Genomic DNA, 20,779 nt, shown 5'->3' on the forward strand with positions numbered 1-20,779 from the left:
TAATTAGCCGATGAACCCGTGCTTTTGCTCTGGCGAGGCCGGGTCCGAGCCTCCGCGGGCTGCCGCTGTGATCCGTGGAAAAAGTGACCCCTGCTCTTGGCACCCGCTTAGGAAACGAACCCTGCGGCACTTCGTGGTGACTTCTGCAGGCTTGGCTCCATCCTCCCTGCGCTCCCTCGCCCGGGGAATGGGGACCAGGACCCCTCAAATGCCAGGGAGGCAACCCTTATGGGTACCCTGCTCCTAGCTGCCGCTGTAACGTGTCCTGAAAAGGGGGGCAGAACACAGGCTAAATTCACTGTTTCCTTGGCATGAAACAGTAGCTTTTGAACAGAGGCCATAGAAATTGACTTTTAAAATAATTTTTATTTTATTTCCTGTCAGGTTTCAATTGAGTTCCAAACACTGCCCTTTGGGCTGAAAGGTGCATTGTATGATTCTGCCCAGCACTGCTCAGCTCTTCCCTTGCAAGCAGATTGCTGTGGGGGCATGAGCTGCACGCTACATAAAAAAAAGGGGAGGGGAAAAAAAAAGTTTGCTCTCAAATCTTTCTTCAAGCAGAAAATGAAGAAAGTTTTGTGTCCACTCAGACTTTGTTTGGAATGAGCCCCTTTATACCCATGAAGACTTCAGAGGTGTTTGGGGGTTTCTGCCCCTGTTTCTGCTGCACTACTTTCCCAGCAGCACTGTTACAAAGGATTTCATTAAAAGCCAACATCTCTACATCAGAATGAGTTAGTGGCAATGGTGAGCTTTATTTAATTTGGTTTATTTTCTCCCTTCAAATCTTGTTGAACTGTAGGAAATCCTCCCCTTCCTCTCCTCCCTTCAAAAAAAAAGGAAATGTCAAACCAAGTATGTAGTATCAAATTAAACATGGCACTGAATATACTCTGGTAAGTCATGGTAGTAAATTCAAGTCCTGAACAACAACTAGATAGAAGTGTCCATGAACAGCAATGAGTTGAAAAAAATCCCATAGACAGATCTAGTTTAAGTCAGGGAAACTGAAAATGAGGCCCTAAGGATTATCCTCCTTCCTTCCTATAATAGATGCTTCTGAATTCTGCTTATTGAGAGAAATAAATTTTAATTTAGGCATTGCAGAACTCGCAAAGTGTATGTATGACAGAGCTGAAACCAGGTGAGGAATTGTACACTGTTTGAAGGTCTCAGAGGATACTCTGAACTGCAGAGATGAAGGTTTTTTAAAATTCCTGGCAGTGTCTGGAAAATCCACTGTAGCATTTGTAAGTTTGAATTATTTTGATGGTTAGGAATGTCTGCTTCCTTTGAACTGTTCTTTTCAGCTTAATTTAAAAATATATAGAAACCATGGGGAGGAAAATCAGCTTCTCTATGGCAAGATTAGATAAAGAGGCATTTATAACAGGCCCATGTCTGTGACCAAAGGTTCTGCGAGATTTGGTTTTTAGCTTGGAGGTGTTTTCCTCCTGGTCCTGCCCCCACCCACTCCCCCCTCAAAAAAAAAAAAAAAAAAAAAAAAAAAAAAAAAAAAGGCAAGCCACATAGAAAAAGGAAAAACTCAAGTCAATGAGAGCATGGGTGAAGAGCCAGCAGCGACTCCCCAAGTCTCTCCCGCAGCGGCGTGCAGTTCCCGCCGGCGGCAGAGGATGGCCTTGTCAGACAGCTCTGCACCTTTCTTGCTGTCCTCAGCACTGTGCTCCTGGCACAAATGGGTTTGGGCCGCGTGCACACCGGCCAGTGAGGAGTCCCATTATTTGTGGCCTCCACCGATGCCCAGCCTGCTCGGGCACTGCTGCTGAGCATCCCCACCAGGTCACCTCCTTCTGAAATTTGTAGGAAACACAGCACGGTCCCGGGCCTCCTCCAACTCTGCAGTTTTTCAATCAAATTGCAGCTGTCATGGTTTGCATTTGTTTTGGTGCTTTTCCTCAGATAAATTTAGCTCTAAAATAAAGCTCTAAATCCCATACCCCAAGGCGTGGACAATTCGGGCTGTTTGTTGCTCAGTGCAAATATGAAAATGGCTGAAGTATAGCTTTGTTGTGCGTATGCACACACACAGAGGCAAACAAATACATTCATAATAAAAAACATACAAGTAGGCAGAGTTTAGCTGAAAAGATCTGCCAGTACTTGCAATAGCAATGTTAAATGATGCTCCCTGTTTGGATCCAATATTACAAGAAAAGACCAGTATAAAAATTTGAATTAATTCTGGATACAGGAGAGGAGGGTAATTTGTAATGTGCTGCTTTATTATCCCAAACTAAACTAAGAGGCAGCAGAATTAATTCATTGTTATATACTTCTATTTTTGTTTAAAATGTATGGAGTAGTGGAAAATAGCTAATTTACTTGTCTATTTTGTGTTCTCCAGGTTTTCCTGGGACTATACATATATAGTCCCAGGAAAATATGTGTCTGTGTGTATGCATATATGTATGTGTATATTTATGTATTTTTTCATTCCTGGGCTTGATTGATTATTGGTGACAGATGTGACTTGTGTTCTCCACTTGCATTAAGCAGGAGGGCTTTTCTTATATATAATATTTCTTATACTCAGAAGAGTATAAGAAGTTGGAAGCTAAACACCCGAAGAACTACTTCAGTAGATATGTACCTCCTTAAATTTGGGCCTGTGCACATGAATAAGAATTAAGTCTTTTTAGGTTCTCATAAAAGCAGTGAGATGAGACACAGGGTTAAATACTGTGGTTCATCGTGGAAAGTCTGTGAATTCCTAGTATTTTTTCAGTAAATAGTCCTACTGACCTTCACACCACCCCTGACCCCTTAAGTTTAGCATCCACCCATTCCCTGTGTTTTTGAAGGGTGGCCTTATGGCATGAGTGTGTCTTGCTGCTGTAAAGGTATTGCTCTGCAATCTTAACATCCCTTTTGGAGAGCTCATTAATTATTTGCTGTCTGTGTAAAGCACTCTCCAATTATACCACCAGATACCTGTTGTTAAGCTACATTTATCTTTGCCTTCATTGTGCTTTTTCTGTAGCAAATTCTCTTGCATCCTTCAGAGCTGCCATTTGGTCCTTGGTGCCTGATGTTTTACAATCTCCTGTCCTGTTTTTTTTCTGAACATCCTTGTGTCATAAATAATAGGTGCTTCTTGACTTTCCATTCTTCTCCATGTGGCTGCAGTTACAACAGTAAAGAAGGCTAGTGGGACATGCAGTTTAAGAAAGACTGTTCTTTTTTTTTTTTTTTTTTTAAGGGGAATCTTCATTTTCTGAAATACTAATTTCTTTATAAGTCTTGTTCTCTCTCTCCCACAGGATTTGCAAATAGAACGAGAGAGGACCGTGTATAATATTTCTGGTGGCTGCACAGCCCTTGTGGTGGTGTATTTATTGGGGAAGCTTTATGTGGCAAATGCTGGCGATAGCAGGTGAGTAAACATGGTGAATCTCCAACTATTTTGTCACTCCAAAATCCCTAGGTCCGGTATTATGAAGTTCCTGAGTTGCAAACAGTATCACAAGAGGATTCTGTTTCTTGGCTGGGCACTTAGTGGTTCTTGTGGAAACTAATGCAATGACAGTGATAGGCTTCTGGTGTCTTATTAAGTGGTGGCAGCAGTTAGGGAGGTTGATGATACTTCTGGCCCCGTAAGCAGTTTCTGAATGACTTGATGGTTGCAGAGAAGTGGAGTGAGGCTGAAGAGCCGTTGAAACAGAAGAGGTATCGAGTGTGTAGTAGAATGCTGCGTTGAACACTGACAAAATGACTACATTTGGAACAACTGATGGGGCTGGATGGGTTCAGTAGGAAGTCCCGTTGCTCTGATCCTCAGCCTTAGTGCTGGGAGGCTCTCAGATTTTGATATAGTTGAAGGTAATAATTTGTAAGCAACTGTCTGCTCCTCCTGCAGCAGGGAGGAATGGAGGAATAGGGACTATCACAGCTTAGAATTTCTACCATGTCCTGTTCTAGCTCATGTACTTGTCTGTTCCTTAGAACAGAATGCTGTTGTCCAAGGGTTGTTGCTTTGTTATATTTAGAAGTTGGATGCTTGAAGACTTGTGACAGGAAGCTTTTTCATTGTCTTCATACTTAACTAAAGCTAGGAGTGTACAGGAAGTCTCTCCCTTGCATTCTCCTCTCTCTCTCTGCCCATACCACCATCAGAGAGAGATAATGAGACTCTTCTTGCAAGACTTTTAGACATTCACATGTTTCTTTTGGCAGTGCTCTGCATATACAGGCCAAGGAGAATAGTTCCCCACATGATACAAACTGCTGTTGTGTTCTCTTAGTTAAAAGCTTAGAAATTGAAGTTTGCAAAGGTTCTGAACCAAGTCATATCTTGGTGAAGACTGCTGTGGTTGTGCATTTGTGTTTCAGGTTTGTGTGCACACTGTCTCACTTACAAAGAGCAGTCAACAGCAAAATGTTTTGTAATTTAAATGTAACATTTTATTCCCTCTTGCTGCTTTAAACTGTTTAGGAGGTCAGTTAAATCCGTTGTGTATAAAGCTCCTGTTCCTCTCCTATTGGTGATTTTTCTTAATATGCTGAATTTGCTGCTTATATTGCAAATTGCTCACCCAGTTCCTCTTGACAAGTGACATATTCAAAACTTTTTCACATCAAATGTCAGATGAGTCCTCACACAGGATAGCTACGAAAATGTTTGAGTAGACTACCTGTCTAGTCATTGGAACCACTAGCTGCACTATATTCTAGCTCTTTTTTCATTAAATTAGAAATACTCATGTTTTCCTGTGCTATTTTACTTGAAGCAGAGTTGACTCTCTTCCATTGGGTTGGCTAAATTGCTTTGTCTCTTAAATGTGTGCTGTGTAAAATTGGTCATGCACGACCTACTTGTGGGTAGTTAAGATCTTTGTTCTTAAATGACTGGCTGGTTCTGGTTCCTCTAGGATCCTTCCTCTGCTTCCCGAGAGCAGACTCAGCTCTGTTGAAGCCTTTGACACCAAATAGGAAAAAACTCATTGATGGTGATCTTGAATTAGCCCAAGTCCAAGTGTGTGCTCTAGTTAAAGCTTCAATAGGCTTTGAATGTTCATCAAGCCCATCAAAAACATTTCTTCAGAAGAGCAGGAAGGGTAGGAATTTGAAGGGAATACGTTAGCAAGGCTGGGTCCTTGTTTGAGCCAGGGCTCATTTTTTTTTTTTAATGCTTCCTCTCGTCATCTAGGTAACAAGGCCCCTACAGATCCAGAGTAGTTTGGTTTTATAATTTCAAATGAACCTCATGGAAACCTTCCTCATGCTGAGGAGAATACTCTAGAATCCTAAAAACCTTATTCTTTCAAACAAGCCCACTTCTAGATTTTCACAGCTCAAGAAAATAAAAGCTTTAAAGTGTAGAAGCTAAGTTGATCTGGGCCTCTCTCCCACCAAATCCCCACTGCTTGTGTTTCCGAAAGGGAGAAAAACAGCTATTGCAAAACATATTAAGTTTCTCCTCATCACCAAAAGGACATTTTAGGACTAGGAAAGCAGCTCTGAGGTTGTCCGCCTGCTGCCAGGGTGCACGCTGCATTCCTGTATTTTTAAGAGCCCAGTCACGTAGCCAAGAAGTTTTATTCATGTTAGTTGGAAAAATACGTTTCTTTTTGCTGTCTCATGCCTTGCATGGTCAAATTCACAGTTTGTACTGATAGAAATGAGGGCAGTGAGAAGTACAGTAAGAAAAGTACTTAAAATAATGTTTCTCTGCTCTTGAGAAGGAGGACAGGCTTCGTTTTTTTCACCCAAACAGGGGACTTGTGCTTGTTGCTGTTGGAACTGGATGCCAAAACCATCAGTTCTTCAGTCGAGCTTTAGTTTCTTTGATTCACCTACTCATTTGTGTTTCTTCTCAGTCCTTCTCCCCTCTCTGCTCCCCCACTGGAAAAATCCTACAAATAAATCAAGCTACCCTTCCCAGGCTAGAGTCAGTGAGGGGGAGTTTTGTCCTGCAGGGGTGGGAAATAAACATTTTGGGGTCACGCAAACCCCGTTTATTCTGCCTCTGCTTAGGAGGAGTTTAGGTCTTTTAATTCCAGGCAACTTCAAAACAGCAGAAACTTTTAAAGGTGGGTTTTGAACAGCTTCAGCTGTCACAGCACCAAGGTACATGCAACAAACTGTTACTGTCACAATGAGACTAAGGAAACACCAAGTGTGAGACTTGAATAATAATGTGCTGTGTGGTGCCAGCTATACCTCAGACTTATGTCTGTGGTATTGAGTTTAACCACCAAAGCTTCTCAAATCTAATCATTTCATGCCACGTACCCTGGCAGTGTTGTATAGCAGCTGTCCTTTTGTAGTTGATGTGTAATTACATCATGAAAAGACTTTAATTACCATATTACTAAATTACCATCCAGCAATCCTTTCAGGTTCAGCCCTAGCTCGCTTCTGTATGGACTATTAGGCTTCTCCAAGCTGAACACTTTTGGTTGGTGTAAAAGGGAGGAAAAATTGTGCTAATTGTAGGTTTTGTTATGAACTATTATTGAGCTTGATGTTATGGCATCACTAATGTCAATGATATAATTAAACTTCTGCTAACGATGCAATCACAGTTCTGTAATAATTATACGTTAACTGCACATGATACCAGAACCCTACTAAAAATGAGGTGATGTATTCAGAATCTGATAAAAACAACTTGGCAGGAGCTGCTTTCATTCTCTAATGGCTTGTCTGATCATTCTTGGACTTGGCCATAAATACACCTACTTGTACAGTCATAATTAATGTCTGAGTATCAGCCAAAGCTTTTTCTGATGGTTTTCTTTCTTCCTCTTAGTGGTTAGCATTGTCCATGCAAGGTTATCTAATAAGGGACTGATAGTGCTATAGTCAGCTATCCAATATATAGTTCTTTCCTGGTGAGCACTGAGGCACTGTGCTTTGCTTACCAGTTTGACTTGCACACCGTGGTAACTAGGCCAGGCTCTCAGAGTAGCTACACTTTTTGTTTGTTTGTTTGTTTGTTTTAATAAGAAATAATAAATCTTCTCTGCTCATTCTTTTAAGTAGTATTGTTCAGTTTTATATTGCTAAAGTGACTTTTACTTCTAAACTGCCATAACATGCCTTGTTAATCTCAGTTCTTTTTAGTTTTATGCTCTTTATTAGGATGTTGTTTTATAGCTAGTGATGAAGCAGTAGTAACACAGGGACTTAATGTTTTTACTGATTACTGCCCAATTCTTGTATAGCCTCATGCAACATAACATTTGCCCAGTATCACTATGGTGACTGTAATGCAATATGATCATATTAACTATCTTTAGCCAGAGCATTCTTCTGGCTCTTGTGTTGTCTGGCTGAAGAGCTGTTCAGGGACTGCAGGCGCTGCCATTTTGTGCTGCGCTTGGAGCCACGTAGGGTAGCTGAGCTTTTATCATTGTACAAGAAGCAGAACACCTCAAGTTGATTTGACTGTTCCATAGGCCCTGAAACACTCACTAAATCTGCAAATGGGTGCTTGGGCTTTTTTGATTTATTGGCAGAACGTGGGATCAAAGCAAAGAGCCTGATACTTTAGAGGCTTCACAGACTTGCAGGGTCACTGGATTTTTTGCTTTGCTTCATCAGCTTTTTTTATCATCTTTTTGCCTCCTTGCTTTTGCTCCCCTGTGCTTATGTTTTCAGGGCATGTTCACCCTCTGCTTGAACATATATCTTCATGTTTAGCATAGATACTTCACTGTTCCCCCACCCCCCCTTCCTTTTTGCAAGTGCAGAATTAATGCTAAGGCATTTGGGATCACCAAATGATAGGACCTCATTTGAGTATATGTTTTTGTGGCACTTTTGTGTGGGTGCAGTTTAATCAACTTCATCGGTGCTTCAGGTGCCCAGATGTGGGAGAGTGTGTTTCTTACACTGACTTCTCCCAATGTAATAAAGTAGTGAATTGAAAATTGTATTCCACTTTGTTTTCTCTTTCAATTCTTTCTGGACTTGCTGCTTGTGTTGAATCTCACTCTATTTGTCCTTCCTCTTCTTCTGTGTCATGGTGCTTGTCAGCTGCTTCCCTTATGCATAGTTCTCATTGCAGGAAGTCAAATTTGTGGGATTAATCTGCTTTTTACGAAGTAAATGAGAGAGGCACGGAAACAGCCAACTATCTGCTGACTGGTACTGTAGCTTGAACAGAATTTCTGAGAATTCAGAATTGATGATTCTGGCCTGTTCTTGTGGTTCATGGTCTCTGACCTCTTCCTCAAGACAGTCCAGCAGGGTGATCTTTGCCAGAAGTGCTAACACTGTGTAAGGATGGAAACCAAAAAGTGTCCTAGTTTATTACTATTTTAGAGCTAGCTTGCTTTAGTTTTTGGTTTACAGTGTTCCTGAGAAACCTTGATTGCTGGTTTTCTTAATTACTTATCTTCTGTTGTAAACGGTGTTTATTTTTCCTGTTTTCTTTGAGTGGTGTGCCTAAGCCCTCTCTGTCTCCTTACATCTGTGTCTCCATAAACAACAATAACTGTGCTTCATATTTAGTACTTAGAGGTCTCTAGAGAAAAGTCTGACTCAGTTACTAAGCTTCTCCAGTCTGCGCTATTTGGAAAAGCGTTCTTTTTCCTGTCTCCTGCTAAAGACGGGACAAAAAGAGCTGCAAATCCCTGAACCACATGCAGAGCCTTTCACCCCAGGACCATGAATCTGTGGTGATGCCTCTTGTCTTCTGAAGTCCTTGTTCCTTCAGATACTCAAAAGAAGCCTCCCAAAAGGCAATAGCAACACTTATGGATTGTATTGTGACCATTCTAGATGCACATCCCCTTTTTAGGTTATTATGAATTCTCTGATGCCATCACTTGAAAGTAATAAATTCTTGATCCTTTCAGGGCAACAGATAGCCTAAGCCTGGTCTGCTTGGAGCCTGTGTGGTGAGTAGAGACTGAATTCAAGATGAAGCAGGTGTCTCCCACACACATTTTCCTTCACTGACTGCAGCTTGGTAGGTGGAGAAGTCTCATCCTGCCTAGCTAAAAATGTTGGAAAAGATCATGACATCTTAGTCACACGCAGGAGATACAGCCAAGTCCCATCTCTCTCTTTGCCCTGCTGCTTTTCCTCAGAAGCCTGACTTGCAGGCCTATGAAAAGCACTTCTGCTCCCCTTCTCCTCCCTGGCCTCCTTCCAGGGAGAAGCAAGAGCACAGGATTCATAGGAATAGCAGCAACCTCAGCTATTGCAGGATTTTGTGCTGGGTAAAGCATTTGGAAACACTCAGAAAACACTTTAAGTGAGGTGTGGAGAAAAGGTGTTGGATCAGAAATAAGTCATTGCACTCAAAGTGCAGTGACGAGGAAGAGTGTTTTCCAGCAGTCCAATAGATGACAAGTGCCAGGGTATTGGCACGTTGTATCCAGCACTGACCTGGAAGAAATTATTAATTTGGCTATAAATGTTCATAAGCATTTGAAGACAAGACAAATATCCTATCTCTTCTCCAAATTCTTGTTTTTCTTGGTAGGGTTTGTGCCATAGCAATGTCTATGGCAATCTAGCAGGTGTTGAAGCCATTGTAAACACTGCAGTAAAAATTCCACTGCTGCTTATTTTTATTGGTGAATATAATCACCAATCAAGGGAAAAAAATCCCCCTGTAATAATACCTTTGCATGTACATTGCATATGTAGCCTGCAGAACTCATAGTGTCTGAGGCAAGGTGGGCAAAGGGTGCCAAGAAGGCATTTTAATTTCTTTTACCAGTACTTAACTGATACCTAAAAAACTTGTGACCTCTAATAGAGGCAGCTTGTGCTATAAGCAAATATACCAGAGTCCAGATCTCCCAGTACAGTACATTAAGCTCAAAAACTTCTTTTTAATCCATGCCTTTGTAGCTGACCACAGAGAGAGATGCAGGTTCTCCATTCCAGCGTTACAGAGCCAAGGCATGCCAAGCAGACTGGGTGCTGTGGAACCTCTAGCTCCTAGCCTTATTATAGGAGCAGGGCCAGGGGGGGCACCCAAGGCTTGCTTGGTGAATGTTTCAAGTCTTCTGCAGTCCTTACTATATTGGAAAGCTTTTTGGATCTCCTGAATTCTGTGAGCTCCCCAGGCAGCCCAAGGCTGTTCAGGCTCAGCAGCAGCTGCCCAGTGCAGCTTGAGCCCTGCTTCTGGGCTTTTAGCGGGGGCTTCCATTGACACTTCCGCGTGGGTGAATGAGGCAGGAGTTGGGTAAAAATTCACTGATGGAGAGTGAGCAGAGAGTGTGACTTTCAATCTGCTTTTACTGCTCAGTCCAGCTTGTTCCAATATCCTGCAGCTGCTGCTGAATTAAGCAGAAAAGCTGAGATCAAAGTAGGTGTGATGCTCTTGGTGCCAGAAGTCATTCCGACTTCCTCAGTGGTAAGAGAGTGAAGAGCAGGGGGGTAAAAAAAAAAATCTGTGCTTCTTCAATCTTACGTGGTCAGCTGTATCCCAGTCATATTATGGGCAAAATAAACACTGACTTGCACAGCAATGCCTTCGTCTGCTAAGCCCAGGTTTAGTTGCCATAGTAACTCGTCCTGGAGATGAATGTGATAGCCTGGACAGCATGGAAAAAGACTTTGATTCCACAGATACCAGTCCTGAGGCTCAGAGCCGGCCACAGAGACATGACTGCACTTCTTTGTTCATTTCCCTGGCACAGCCTGAGTAATTGGTGGCATGTTGCTCAGCCGTGATACAGAAACGTGGTAGTGTATCATCACTGCAACCCTGCACTTAGCTGGGTTCAAATGAAGAATACACTGAAATCATCACAGGCAAAATGAATTCTGTGAGGGCAGCAAATCTCCAGCCCAAAGATGCTGGAACTGATGGCGAGCAGTTTTTGTCTGGTAGCAGCGTCGCTATAAACTCACTCTAAACTGGCTTGTAATAGCTCCCTAGCTGCCAGCCAAAGTCCTCTCTGAAAGATCTGTGAGTTCAGATGTACACCAACAGCAGAGAACACACAGCTATTGACAGAGCATTTTAGTGTAGTTTATTGGCTTTTGGTTTAGTGCTACTGGAACCAGAGTAGGCAATACTAGAATTGCAGAGGTAAAAGCCAGTTCAAAGGCAAAAGTTATTTTCCTGATTAAACAACAAACAAAAAAAATCATACAGATAGCCAGTGCCATCTCACTAGTGATGGAGTGCAGAAAAAGAATGTACAATTAGCCCTAGAATTAAACACTCTTAATAAATCAACTGCTAATAATAAGCCAGCTGCTGATAACTCTTCCATACTTAGATTGCACCAGACAAGCAGTAAATAAATTTAAGGAACTAAACTAGAGCAGGGAATTCATGGGAGAGTCCTGTGGGAAAGGAGCTGCAGCCCAGCAAAAAGGCACTGAGGACTAGAAGCATGCAGCTTCTGAAGTCAAGAATAACCAGGCAATGTGTCTTTTCCAAGCTATCTCCTCTGTAGATAACCTGCAAGCTCAGTATTCCATTTAATTTAAAACTGTAGAGTGAGTAGTGATGCAGAAACAACTGGAATAATTTAGTTACAGTGTTGGTGATGACCAGGTGCTTCTCACTGCTGGATGCAATACGCAGGGCAGAGGGAGAGGCCACCAGGAGTAGAAAAATCCTTTTAACTGCTGCTTACTAAGTTGCTAGTTGAACTCATAGGGTGGAATGTGAGATCAGTTTAAAAACTCAGATTTTTATTATTTTTGGTGGCAGTAAGAAAGATACTGACTCAGGTGCTAGTGTAGATGAGAAGTAAGCCCTTTGGTGGAAATCTATGAATATTATTTTGCTTTGAGAAACAGCTTTTACTTGGCCATTCGTGATCCTTTATTAAAAATAATACAATTAATTTAGAAAAACAGACCACCAGAATAGTAGGTTTAGAGTACATCAGCAGTCTCATTTTGCCCAGAGGCCTTCTCCACAGGAATGGCTAAATAAGCATTAGTAATGTAAATAGGAGCGAGTTGAGCAACTGGAAACAATGCAAAGCTCTGCACGTGTGTGCACAGGAACAGCTCGCGTGCTTGTAGGTGCCTCTGCAAGGTGATTTTAAGGGTTTCTTGCAGGGACTGGATTTCATAATGTCTTTCTCTCATTCTTTTCAAACATAGGAGGAGGTTCTTGTGTTGCCACAGAGGAGGTGCAGCATGCTCATCTCGGTGCTGCTGCGGGAACATGCAAAGAGGCCCTTGCATGAAATACCTGGGAACAGCCAGCCCGGTTGGTGTCCTGCTGGAGCAGGGCTGTACTTGGTGGTTGTGCTGCTGAGATGTTAACCCTCAGGGCAGCCAGGGTGGTTGGCAGTCTGCAGAAAGCCTTAGCAAAACTTTGGGAGAGTTTTTCATTGTTCCTATAGGAAATGACGAAGCACACTCCTGTAGGAAATGAAACTGCCTTTGTGCAATACTTCACTGTGGCAAGTTCTCACACCTTTTATTGGCTTGAGGGAGCTGAAGTTCCCCCAAGTCATGAAAAAAGGCATCCAGGCAGCCTGTTTTAGCCTCAACATACCTGCTGAGGCTGTGTTGTCACAGGGAGAGCCACAAGCAGGGAGAGCGTGTTCCTTCTTAACGTCTTAACGCTGGCTTCATTCAGCTGAAAGAAAAATGATCCAGTGTCTCTATTCTGTCACAACATTTCTGTGGACAGCCTGATATTTACACTGAAAAATGTGAAGAAACCAGGTGGCAGGACTGTTGAGTGGCAGTAGATGGAAAATGAGGACAGAGGCAATTTTCATTGGCTCTACTCCCTCCCTGCTTTTTGGCTAGTTTTCTTCTTGGTAGTGATGCCGAGTAGGAGTTGGGGCATTTTTGAAACATCTCTTGGGTATTACGGGTGTGAGGCAGCCAGGGTTTTTTTCCATTGGTGTTGCTGAGGGTTGCTGCTTTCACTTCTGAGTTATATGGTGATGGGTATGTCATCACTGGGACCTGTTTTAATGCCAGCTAAACGTTATATAATGGTTTGTTTCACTATCCACAGCCTGCCTTAGTTCATAAAATTAAGGAAATAATTTAAAGACTTTGCACTGTAGTTCCATGATTACTGCCAGTGCAGTGAGGTGTTTGTTCACCTGGTTTCTAAAGAAACATTGAGAAATGAGTCTGTGTGGGACTACGAGAGAGTAGTTCAGTTGATAATAAGTAGAACCAAGGTCCCAGGGCTGAATGCACTAGAAGCGATTGGTAATTGTAATAGTTGTAAGTGCCAGTACTTCATTTAGTGAGGAGAGAAACATATTTTTAAATCTTTTCATAATCACTTCTTTCACTTCTTAGCAATTAAGGAAAATAAACAAAACTGGATGAAGCTCAACAGTTATTAACGCTTCTCTTCCTTGGCTTCTTTAAATATATGTATTTAGTTACCATAGTAAACAAGCACCTACCTAGACTAATTCCATAGTTCTAGGATTTACTCTTTTTTTCTCAGCTATTTTGTGACACACCTAATTAAAATCTACTGCTTGATTCCCCTTTGACTGTAATAAAACCCTGCCTTATTCTTTCTGTCAGTTTAATCCTTCTTTCTTTTCCATTGACACATTTCTAATACCTCTTCAGACAAGCCAGACACTTCTGCTTCATCTGTACTGAATCCACAACGCTTAACACCTTTTGACAAAATGGATACATCCTCCCTGTGGCTTGAAATTGATATACGCTGTCAAAAAGGGTTTTCCAAACAGTCTCTCTTTGTCACCTTTACCAGATTTTTCTCCTCTGTTGTAGAAATGTGCAGTTTAATGTTGCGTTTCAAATAATTTTTGGGCGAAAAAGTGTGTAATGGAATAAGGGTGTCCCCTGAATACTCCTAACAGTAGGAGATGCCTCTTTGTTTTGAACACCAGAATCCCAATAGACCCAGGACAGCAGTGAAATTACACTTTTGACCTTGTTCACTAAAGTGTTTCTTTCTCTGTATGATTAAATGAGAGTAACCAACAATAGCTTCCTCTAAAATATATGAGCTTCCCTCTCTTTGTTTCTCATAAGAAACTCAGAAAGGATGATGTACAATTCTCAGCTGATTGTATTCTCCATGAAAGAAAAGAAAAAAGAAGAAAACACAGGGAGGAAAAAAAAAAAAAAAGGCAACAAACTCTGCTTGATTCAAGGAGGGGTGGCTGGTTTAACCATATTAAAAATGCAAAAGGAATTGATATATTGATATTTTCCTTAAGCCAGTGTTGTTGCTGCATCCCGAGTGTGAAAGCAGCAGTACAACACTGTGGCAGATTTTTACACTTGTGTTGCTTCATTCACCACGTTTTACCAGGGGATATATACTAAGGCACTAAGTGGTGTTTTAAAGTATTGAATCTTAATATAGCAGATAAACCATATACTTAAAGTTCTGTGTGAATGCCAAAATACTCAAAAGATCATTTGACTGATCCCCATGGTTTGTGCAGTTCTGTCAGTCCAGAAGATAATTGTGGTAGTTTCTATAGATTTAGCTGCAGCCTTTTGAGCTCCTGTTGGGTTTTTGGGCCGTGTGTGGCTGAGGGGCAGAGCCGGCCGCGGGGTTTGCTGTGGCTGTCGGTCCCGCTGCACGCGCCATGGTGCTGGCACAGCACTTGCTCCACCTTCAGTTGCTCAGGGCACAGGTCCTCTGGATCAGAAAATGCTCGGTGAAGTGGCCAGAAGAGAGATACAACACCCGAGTTTTGTTTCTTCCGTTTCAGGCTACTTCAGCTGGGTTTTGAGGACTTCTTTTCCCAATCTATTCCTGTTTTCTGCCATTATTTACCACCTCCAGATCAGTGCACATACTTTCTTAGTCATGCAGAGCATGTATCTGTGAAACACAAGGGCAAATACAATCCTGTAGTTCATGAGGGTAGAGGCTCAGGAAAATCTATAGTTTGTTTTTAGAAGTGATCAAAGTAAGTGAGTTAAAGTTTCTTCTGCCTGTTTGCTCAGTGTGAACGCTGCTGCATGGAGAGGCATCAGAGGTGGAGGGCAATCCACCAAGGAGGCTGCAGATTTCTGACTTCCCATCTCCTCTCCTGCATAAAAAAAAAAAAAAAAATTTTTGTTTTTTTAATTATTGCTTCATTGGTGATATAAATTAATGATTGGTGCAGGTCTGAAGCAACCTTGGCATCAGAAAATCTTTGGTTAGTGTTGACATACTTGTTCCCTGCAAACATGAATCATCCATCTGCCTTTGGCAGGCTTGCCCTGTGGCTCTGCTATAATGTGTTTCACCAATGTGGCTGAAATTAAAATGTCACTATTAAACATGGCAGAATCAGATGCTCTCTGGGCACTACATCTCTTCGAGTTCTTCTTGCTTCCTATGTAGCTATTTCTGACAGTTTAATAGGACAGCTGTATTCGGGTATAAAATAATACATTCATATTGTCACAATGTACAGGGAGCGAAGGGCTTTCAGAGCACTATGTCATTGCATACATGCAGCTTTCACGCATGGCAGAAGCAGTAATGCTCACGTAACACCATGTTGCTGCTTAGTCCATTAGGAGGCGTAAAGTCAAAATTAATTGTCCTGCAGGATGGTATCGAGTGGGTCTCTAAAAGCAGTTGCTGGGCTGTTGGCGGCTGCCACATCAGCCAGGCTCCCTCCTCGTGAGCAGTTATTGACTTTGGGCTATTGAACTCAGGGCTCTGGAGGTTGCTCGGTGGGAAAAGCCTTCAGTCGGTGCTTGGCAGCTCTGTCACTGTGAGGTCATGGAGAGGGCAGTCCAGTCTCCAAACCAAATTAAGGCCTGATTCGGCACCTCTTCAATCACAGGGGAAAAATCCCACCGAGCAAGGTTGCTCCCGGCCAGGCTCTCCAGTGAGATGTCCAACAGATGTGTCCGGTTTTGTCACCTGGGCCATCAGAGGTACCCTTTGCTCTCAGGAAACGGCTGCGCAGCTGGTGCTGGAGGGTAAAGAGCCTGGCAAGAGCATAGTGAGCCCACCACAGCTGGCAGACCAGTGACCTGTCCATGTGTGTTCTGCATCCCTCATGTTGCTCATATCTAGAGCTGTCTAATTTCTCGGATCAAATCATTTGACTCGTATGAGCAGCTGTAACTTTCAAATTGAATAAAGTCCAAATGCTGAAAACATTAATGAAAAACATAAAACTGAGGCTCTGTTTTATCAGGTATCAACAGCATTGCTTTAATTCCCAACCTCCAAAGATTTTTTTTATTTTTCTTTGTGCTGGGTTGTGCTTTTCATCCCAGGTGGCTGCAATTTCTAGTGAAAATAAGCTGAGCCATGAAAGGTTGACCCACTCGCCTCTGAATTGCTTTTTATATGATTTGAGTCCCTCAGGGCCCAATTCTACCCATAGAAGTGAGAATGATAGCTATCAACGTCTATAGGAAGTACATCAGTGTGCACAAAGAAAAAGGTGAACCCCAGACTGGTCTGAGTAGTCTTTAAAATATGGATTTCCTGTGAAATAGTGATTAAAGGGGAAGGAAAGGATAATTAGAAAATTAGCCTGACACACTAGCAGTTATATCAGTGCATGTTTTTATATTAGCTCTTTCAGACAAGCACAAGATCAGTAGATCCCTTATGAGACTCTTAAACTAGTGTGTAAAATTCGGTTAGTGTCTGATCAGCTCCTTTGATCAGTCTAGTCTAGACTGTTGCCAGAGTACTTACTCTGTACTAAACCCAGAGTCCCCTTAAATGGAGGCCTACGCAAGTGAGTCAAATTACATATGAAAAGGTTATAAAAACTGTCCACTGTCTTTGAGTAAATGAGTCTGGTTCAAAGCTGAATACCTTAGGAACTGCAAAAATAAAAGCAAAGCTGTTACTGCGGGAAAGAGGCGGTAGAGTTCCTAACTGATTTTTTTTAAATGACTGTCTCAGAAATTCAAACAAAAAATTGTCAGCAAACTTTTATGATTTTTCATTGGAATGGCATTTTTGTAAATCTGTAATGTATTCAGATCCCGTAAAGGGGAAAAAAATGCCATCAAAAATTCTGCACAGATTTGTCTTAAGAATCTAACGAGTTACAACAGCCATGTCTGTCTCATTTCAACCACACAATATTGTTTTTAATTGTAGCAGTGCAGGGCCAGGGTTTGCACTTTTGCCACCTCTAATTTCTACACAAGATTATTTGCAAGGGAGTGATGGAAGTCTAGGAGCAGTATGTTCATTACCTGTCAAAGCAGAGCTGTTTTCGCCTCATCAGCAGAGACTTTCCCATCTCTCCCGTATTAATACTGTCCTGTACCCCCCTGTTCTTTGCCACATGAATCTCAGAATGTGAACAGTTCCTTTCCACTCTGATAATGCTCCTTCCTTTTGCATGCTAGCAATGGTAGTCGATCATTCTGAGACAGTTTTAGTCTAATATCATATTCAGAAGACTTGGAAAGTTGTCCAGTGCCACTAATTTTATAAAGCTGATTTGTACTCAGGCTGGCTTTCTCAAGATGCCTGTGTTTTGAATTTAGGGGTTCAGTCTTTGTGTGTCTACCATATTTGCTGGTTGAATTGCAGTGCCGCCAATACCTGGTGTAGAAGCAATGCCAGCAAACTGATCAAATTATCGAGAGAAGTAAGGTAGCACAAATACCACATCAACTGGAAGAAAAGATCGCAGAAAGGAGACCATTTAAAACATATAGAAACTGGATGTATAAAATCCAAGTGACAGTTGTTTTATCTACACCAAATTCTGAGCAAGTTCAAGAGCTGGTACACTGTTACTGTTCAGACACTGAATTAATCTACGGAAGGTTGAGAAACAGCTCCAAAACAGGCATTAAAATCTTTGGGATGATACGTAGTTCTTCCAGCTCTTTGAAAGTGCCAAGCATTACTGTACTTACAGAGCTGTGTAAATAATAGAAAGATAAAAGAATGCAATTCTGTGAGTGAACACGACTGTAGGATGTGATAGGAATACTGGGTATGTTCTTTGCTCTTGCACCTGTTTCAGCCAGTGGCATTACACCAGGGAAGAACTGGACTGTATTTTGCATGCAGCATAGCAGATTAAGAGGCAACAGGCAAACGTTTGAGAGAATTTCCTCTTTGCTGTTTGCAGAAGTGTATGTGAAATCTCCTGGCTGATCTATAGTCATTGCATTACCTGTCATCTTTCAGCAGGTAACTAGTTAAATTTCTGTTAAACAGGATTTGCTTTGCCATTTCCATTTGCTGTTGGAGTAGAAATGTTCTGACTTGACATATGATCAGTCAATAATTGGAAAGTGCTTGCATGAGTCATTTGAAGCCAGTAGTTCAGACAGTGTCAGCCACAACTGGGATTAAAACCTGCAAAGAGTTGTTCTACAATCAGTGATTCTGCAGCATCTCCTCTGGGTGTCTGCATTTCACTTAATAAGGATACCCTATAGACATCAACTGAAATAACTCTCACCTCTGTTGCTTGGATGTTTTTGTGAGCTCTGAAATGAACTTGGCATATACAAATACATTTGGTTATCCAGCCTAAAGGGCTGGGATTATTATCCTCTTCTGCTGACAACTTCGGTAGAAAAGAAATCGCTTTATGTTACTGTAACTGAAGAGGGGTGTGACTGTACACTGTGGTTTTCTGGGTAGTTTTTACTATTTTTTTTTTCCCCCCATGTGCTGATGATATTTTGTTACTATTACAGGGCTATAATAATCCGAAATGGTGAAGTGATTCCAATGTCTTCAGAATTCACTCCGGAGACCGAACGCCAGCGACTTCAGTATCTGGTAAGAGACCTGAGGACCAAATCAGGTGCTGCTGCTGACAAACGTTGCCCAGTAATATCTAAGATTGAGAAAGGTGCCACTGAGTTACTTCACCAAGTGGCTCAGTAAAGGACCGCTTGTCCACTGAACACCAGTGACTGGTCATGTGTGACTTTTAGCCATCAGCAAATGTGGAGAAGGGCCTGATGGTGCACAAAGTATCCATCTCTTCTGTGAAGGCCATCAGTTAGCATGGCTGTGCTTGTGTACCTTGTTCAGTTGCAGAACTTCAGCAGCTCATTGGTGTTGAATAAGGAGAGCTCAGATGTAGAACTAACAAGCCACAGAGGTACTCGGGTATTTCAGTCCATCCCAGTGTTTACTGTGACTGTATAAAATACTGCAAACTGCTCTTTGTGTGCATGTGAATGGTACTGCAGGATTTTATTCAGTTGCTCTAAGAGTATGCCAGTAGTATCTCGATCAGGGAAAAGATGACCAATTTCGAGGTGATCTCAGTGAGCGTTAGTAGCCGCAGGATAGAATGGTTGAAGAGAGATTAGTTTTATTTAGTGTAGCAGCACTCATAAAGCTGTGACAGGGTGACTAGCTGAGGACATGTGGGATGCTGCTGTATGTCCCAAGCTGCACTGGCTGATAAGCTGCCCAAGAAACATAAGTCAAAATGTATGGTGTTATTTTTCATGCAAACAATCCTGTTAATTTTTACGTTTTTCGTTGATGGTCAGATCAGTTGGTTGGCTGTTTGTCAAAACGCCATTCCTAATGTGGCTGAGAGATTACCTTGGTGCCTCTTCTGATCTCCTGCGTTTCCTTCTTAAACATTTAAACTTAAGCCAAGGCAGGCTCACTGTCAGCTTTGCCTGACATGAGGTAGACAGGCCAAAGCTAGTGGTCTTCCCTAGTCTTGAGGTGTCTCTTATCTTCAGTCTGGCACAACCACAGTGGTTTGAAACCAGGCAAAATGCCAGTGATTGAAGGCAGGGGTGAAAGGTTTTAAAGAAAAAATTCAAAGGTTTCTGCAGTTATCATGTTTCTGGGTTTTGGGGGTGTGTGTGTGTGTTTGTTTTTGTTGGAGGGTTTGGTTTGTTGGTGTTTGTTTGTTTTGGTTTTTTTTCTTTAGTCAGGTCCACTGGCTTGAAGCTGAAAATTTCAGAAGACATTCTGCTTTGGGAGTACTCATATTCAGCGAACCAAATGGAAAAGTGGCCTAATAAATATTTACAGTTCAGTTACATTAAAAATAGTTTGTTTTCCTTTAAAATAAAAGATATCTTTAGTATCTAGGGAGTCTGCCACTTCTGTAGGAAATACGAGATAAAGTATTGCCTACAAGGGATATTTTTTTTTTTTTTCTTTTGATGTCCTTTCTGGCTTATATTTGAAAACAGCAGCTGATCTGAAAAGCGTTTCTGCTGTTTCTTTTAGAAAATTCCTTTACCTTTGTTTGTTTATTTTAATTCTGTATGTAACAAATATACCAGGGCTCTGGGTATCGTGTTCAAAGAAAATGCATGCAAGACAGCGAGAGCGTGAAACAAAATTAGAGATAATTTTAAACATAACATTCCTTAAGCAACATTTTTACCCAAGTGTTTAAAAAAGAAAAAAGACAACCCCAAATTTCTTACAAGGCTGGCACAAATACTACACTCCAAAGGTTGTATCTGTCTTCCTGATGAGATCCCAAATAGTTCTCCTTACTCACCTTGGCTATCCCCAGGTTCTGCTGTCAGTGTATTGAACCATCAACACCTCTCTTCAGCAAATCTTAATTGCAAGTTGCTTACTTTGGATTTATTTTCTCATTTGTGGTTAAAGCTGAGTCGCTTTGTTTCAAACACATTGCACTATTTTTCCTGCAAAATAAGAAGAAAATCACCAAATCATTTTAACATTAATATTTTACTTGGTAAATGAAGAGATACTGCTTGCTGTGGGGGAGTTAGGGCACGGGCAGCAGGAAGGTTATGGATTTACAGCCTGCAGGAGCATTGGTTCCCTGTGCAGTAGACACTGTGAGCAGTGTGGGCAGACCCTTCCTCTGCCTTTAGTGCCTATTGATTGCTTTGGCAACACAGGGCGTTGGTGTGAGTGCTCTTTTCTGGGCCCTGATTTCCATGTGCTAAGAAA

The 20,779-nt window shown here is 41.8% G+C and overlaps 1 protein-coding gene across 1 annotated transcript in view; it reads left to right on the forward strand.

Annotated features, from left to right (window-relative positions):
- Positions 1 to 3,281: 3,281 nt before the first annotated feature.
- Positions 3,282 to 20,779, forward strand: part of PPM1H (protein phosphatase, Mg2+/Mn2+ dependent, 1H) — a gene marked incomplete at its 5' end in the record, with an annotated part of 50,757 nt that continues 33,259 nt past the window's right edge. Inside the window, 2 exons of the mRNA XM_008942146.1 lie at positions 3,282 to 3,394; positions 18,562 to 18,646. Of these exons, the coding sequence (XP_008940394.1) occupies positions 3,282 to 3,394; positions 18,562 to 18,646 (198 nt within the window). The remainder of the gene's footprint in view (positions 3,395 to 18,561; positions 18,647 to 20,779) is intronic.

The sequence above is a fragment of the Merops nubicus genome, unplaced genomic scaffold (assembly GCF_000691845.1).
Source record: "Merops nubicus isolate BGI_N331 unplaced genomic scaffold, ASM69184v1 scaffold6896, whole genome shotgun sequence".
NCBI lineage: Eukaryota > Metazoa > Chordata > Aves > Coraciiformes > Meropidae > Merops > Merops nubicus.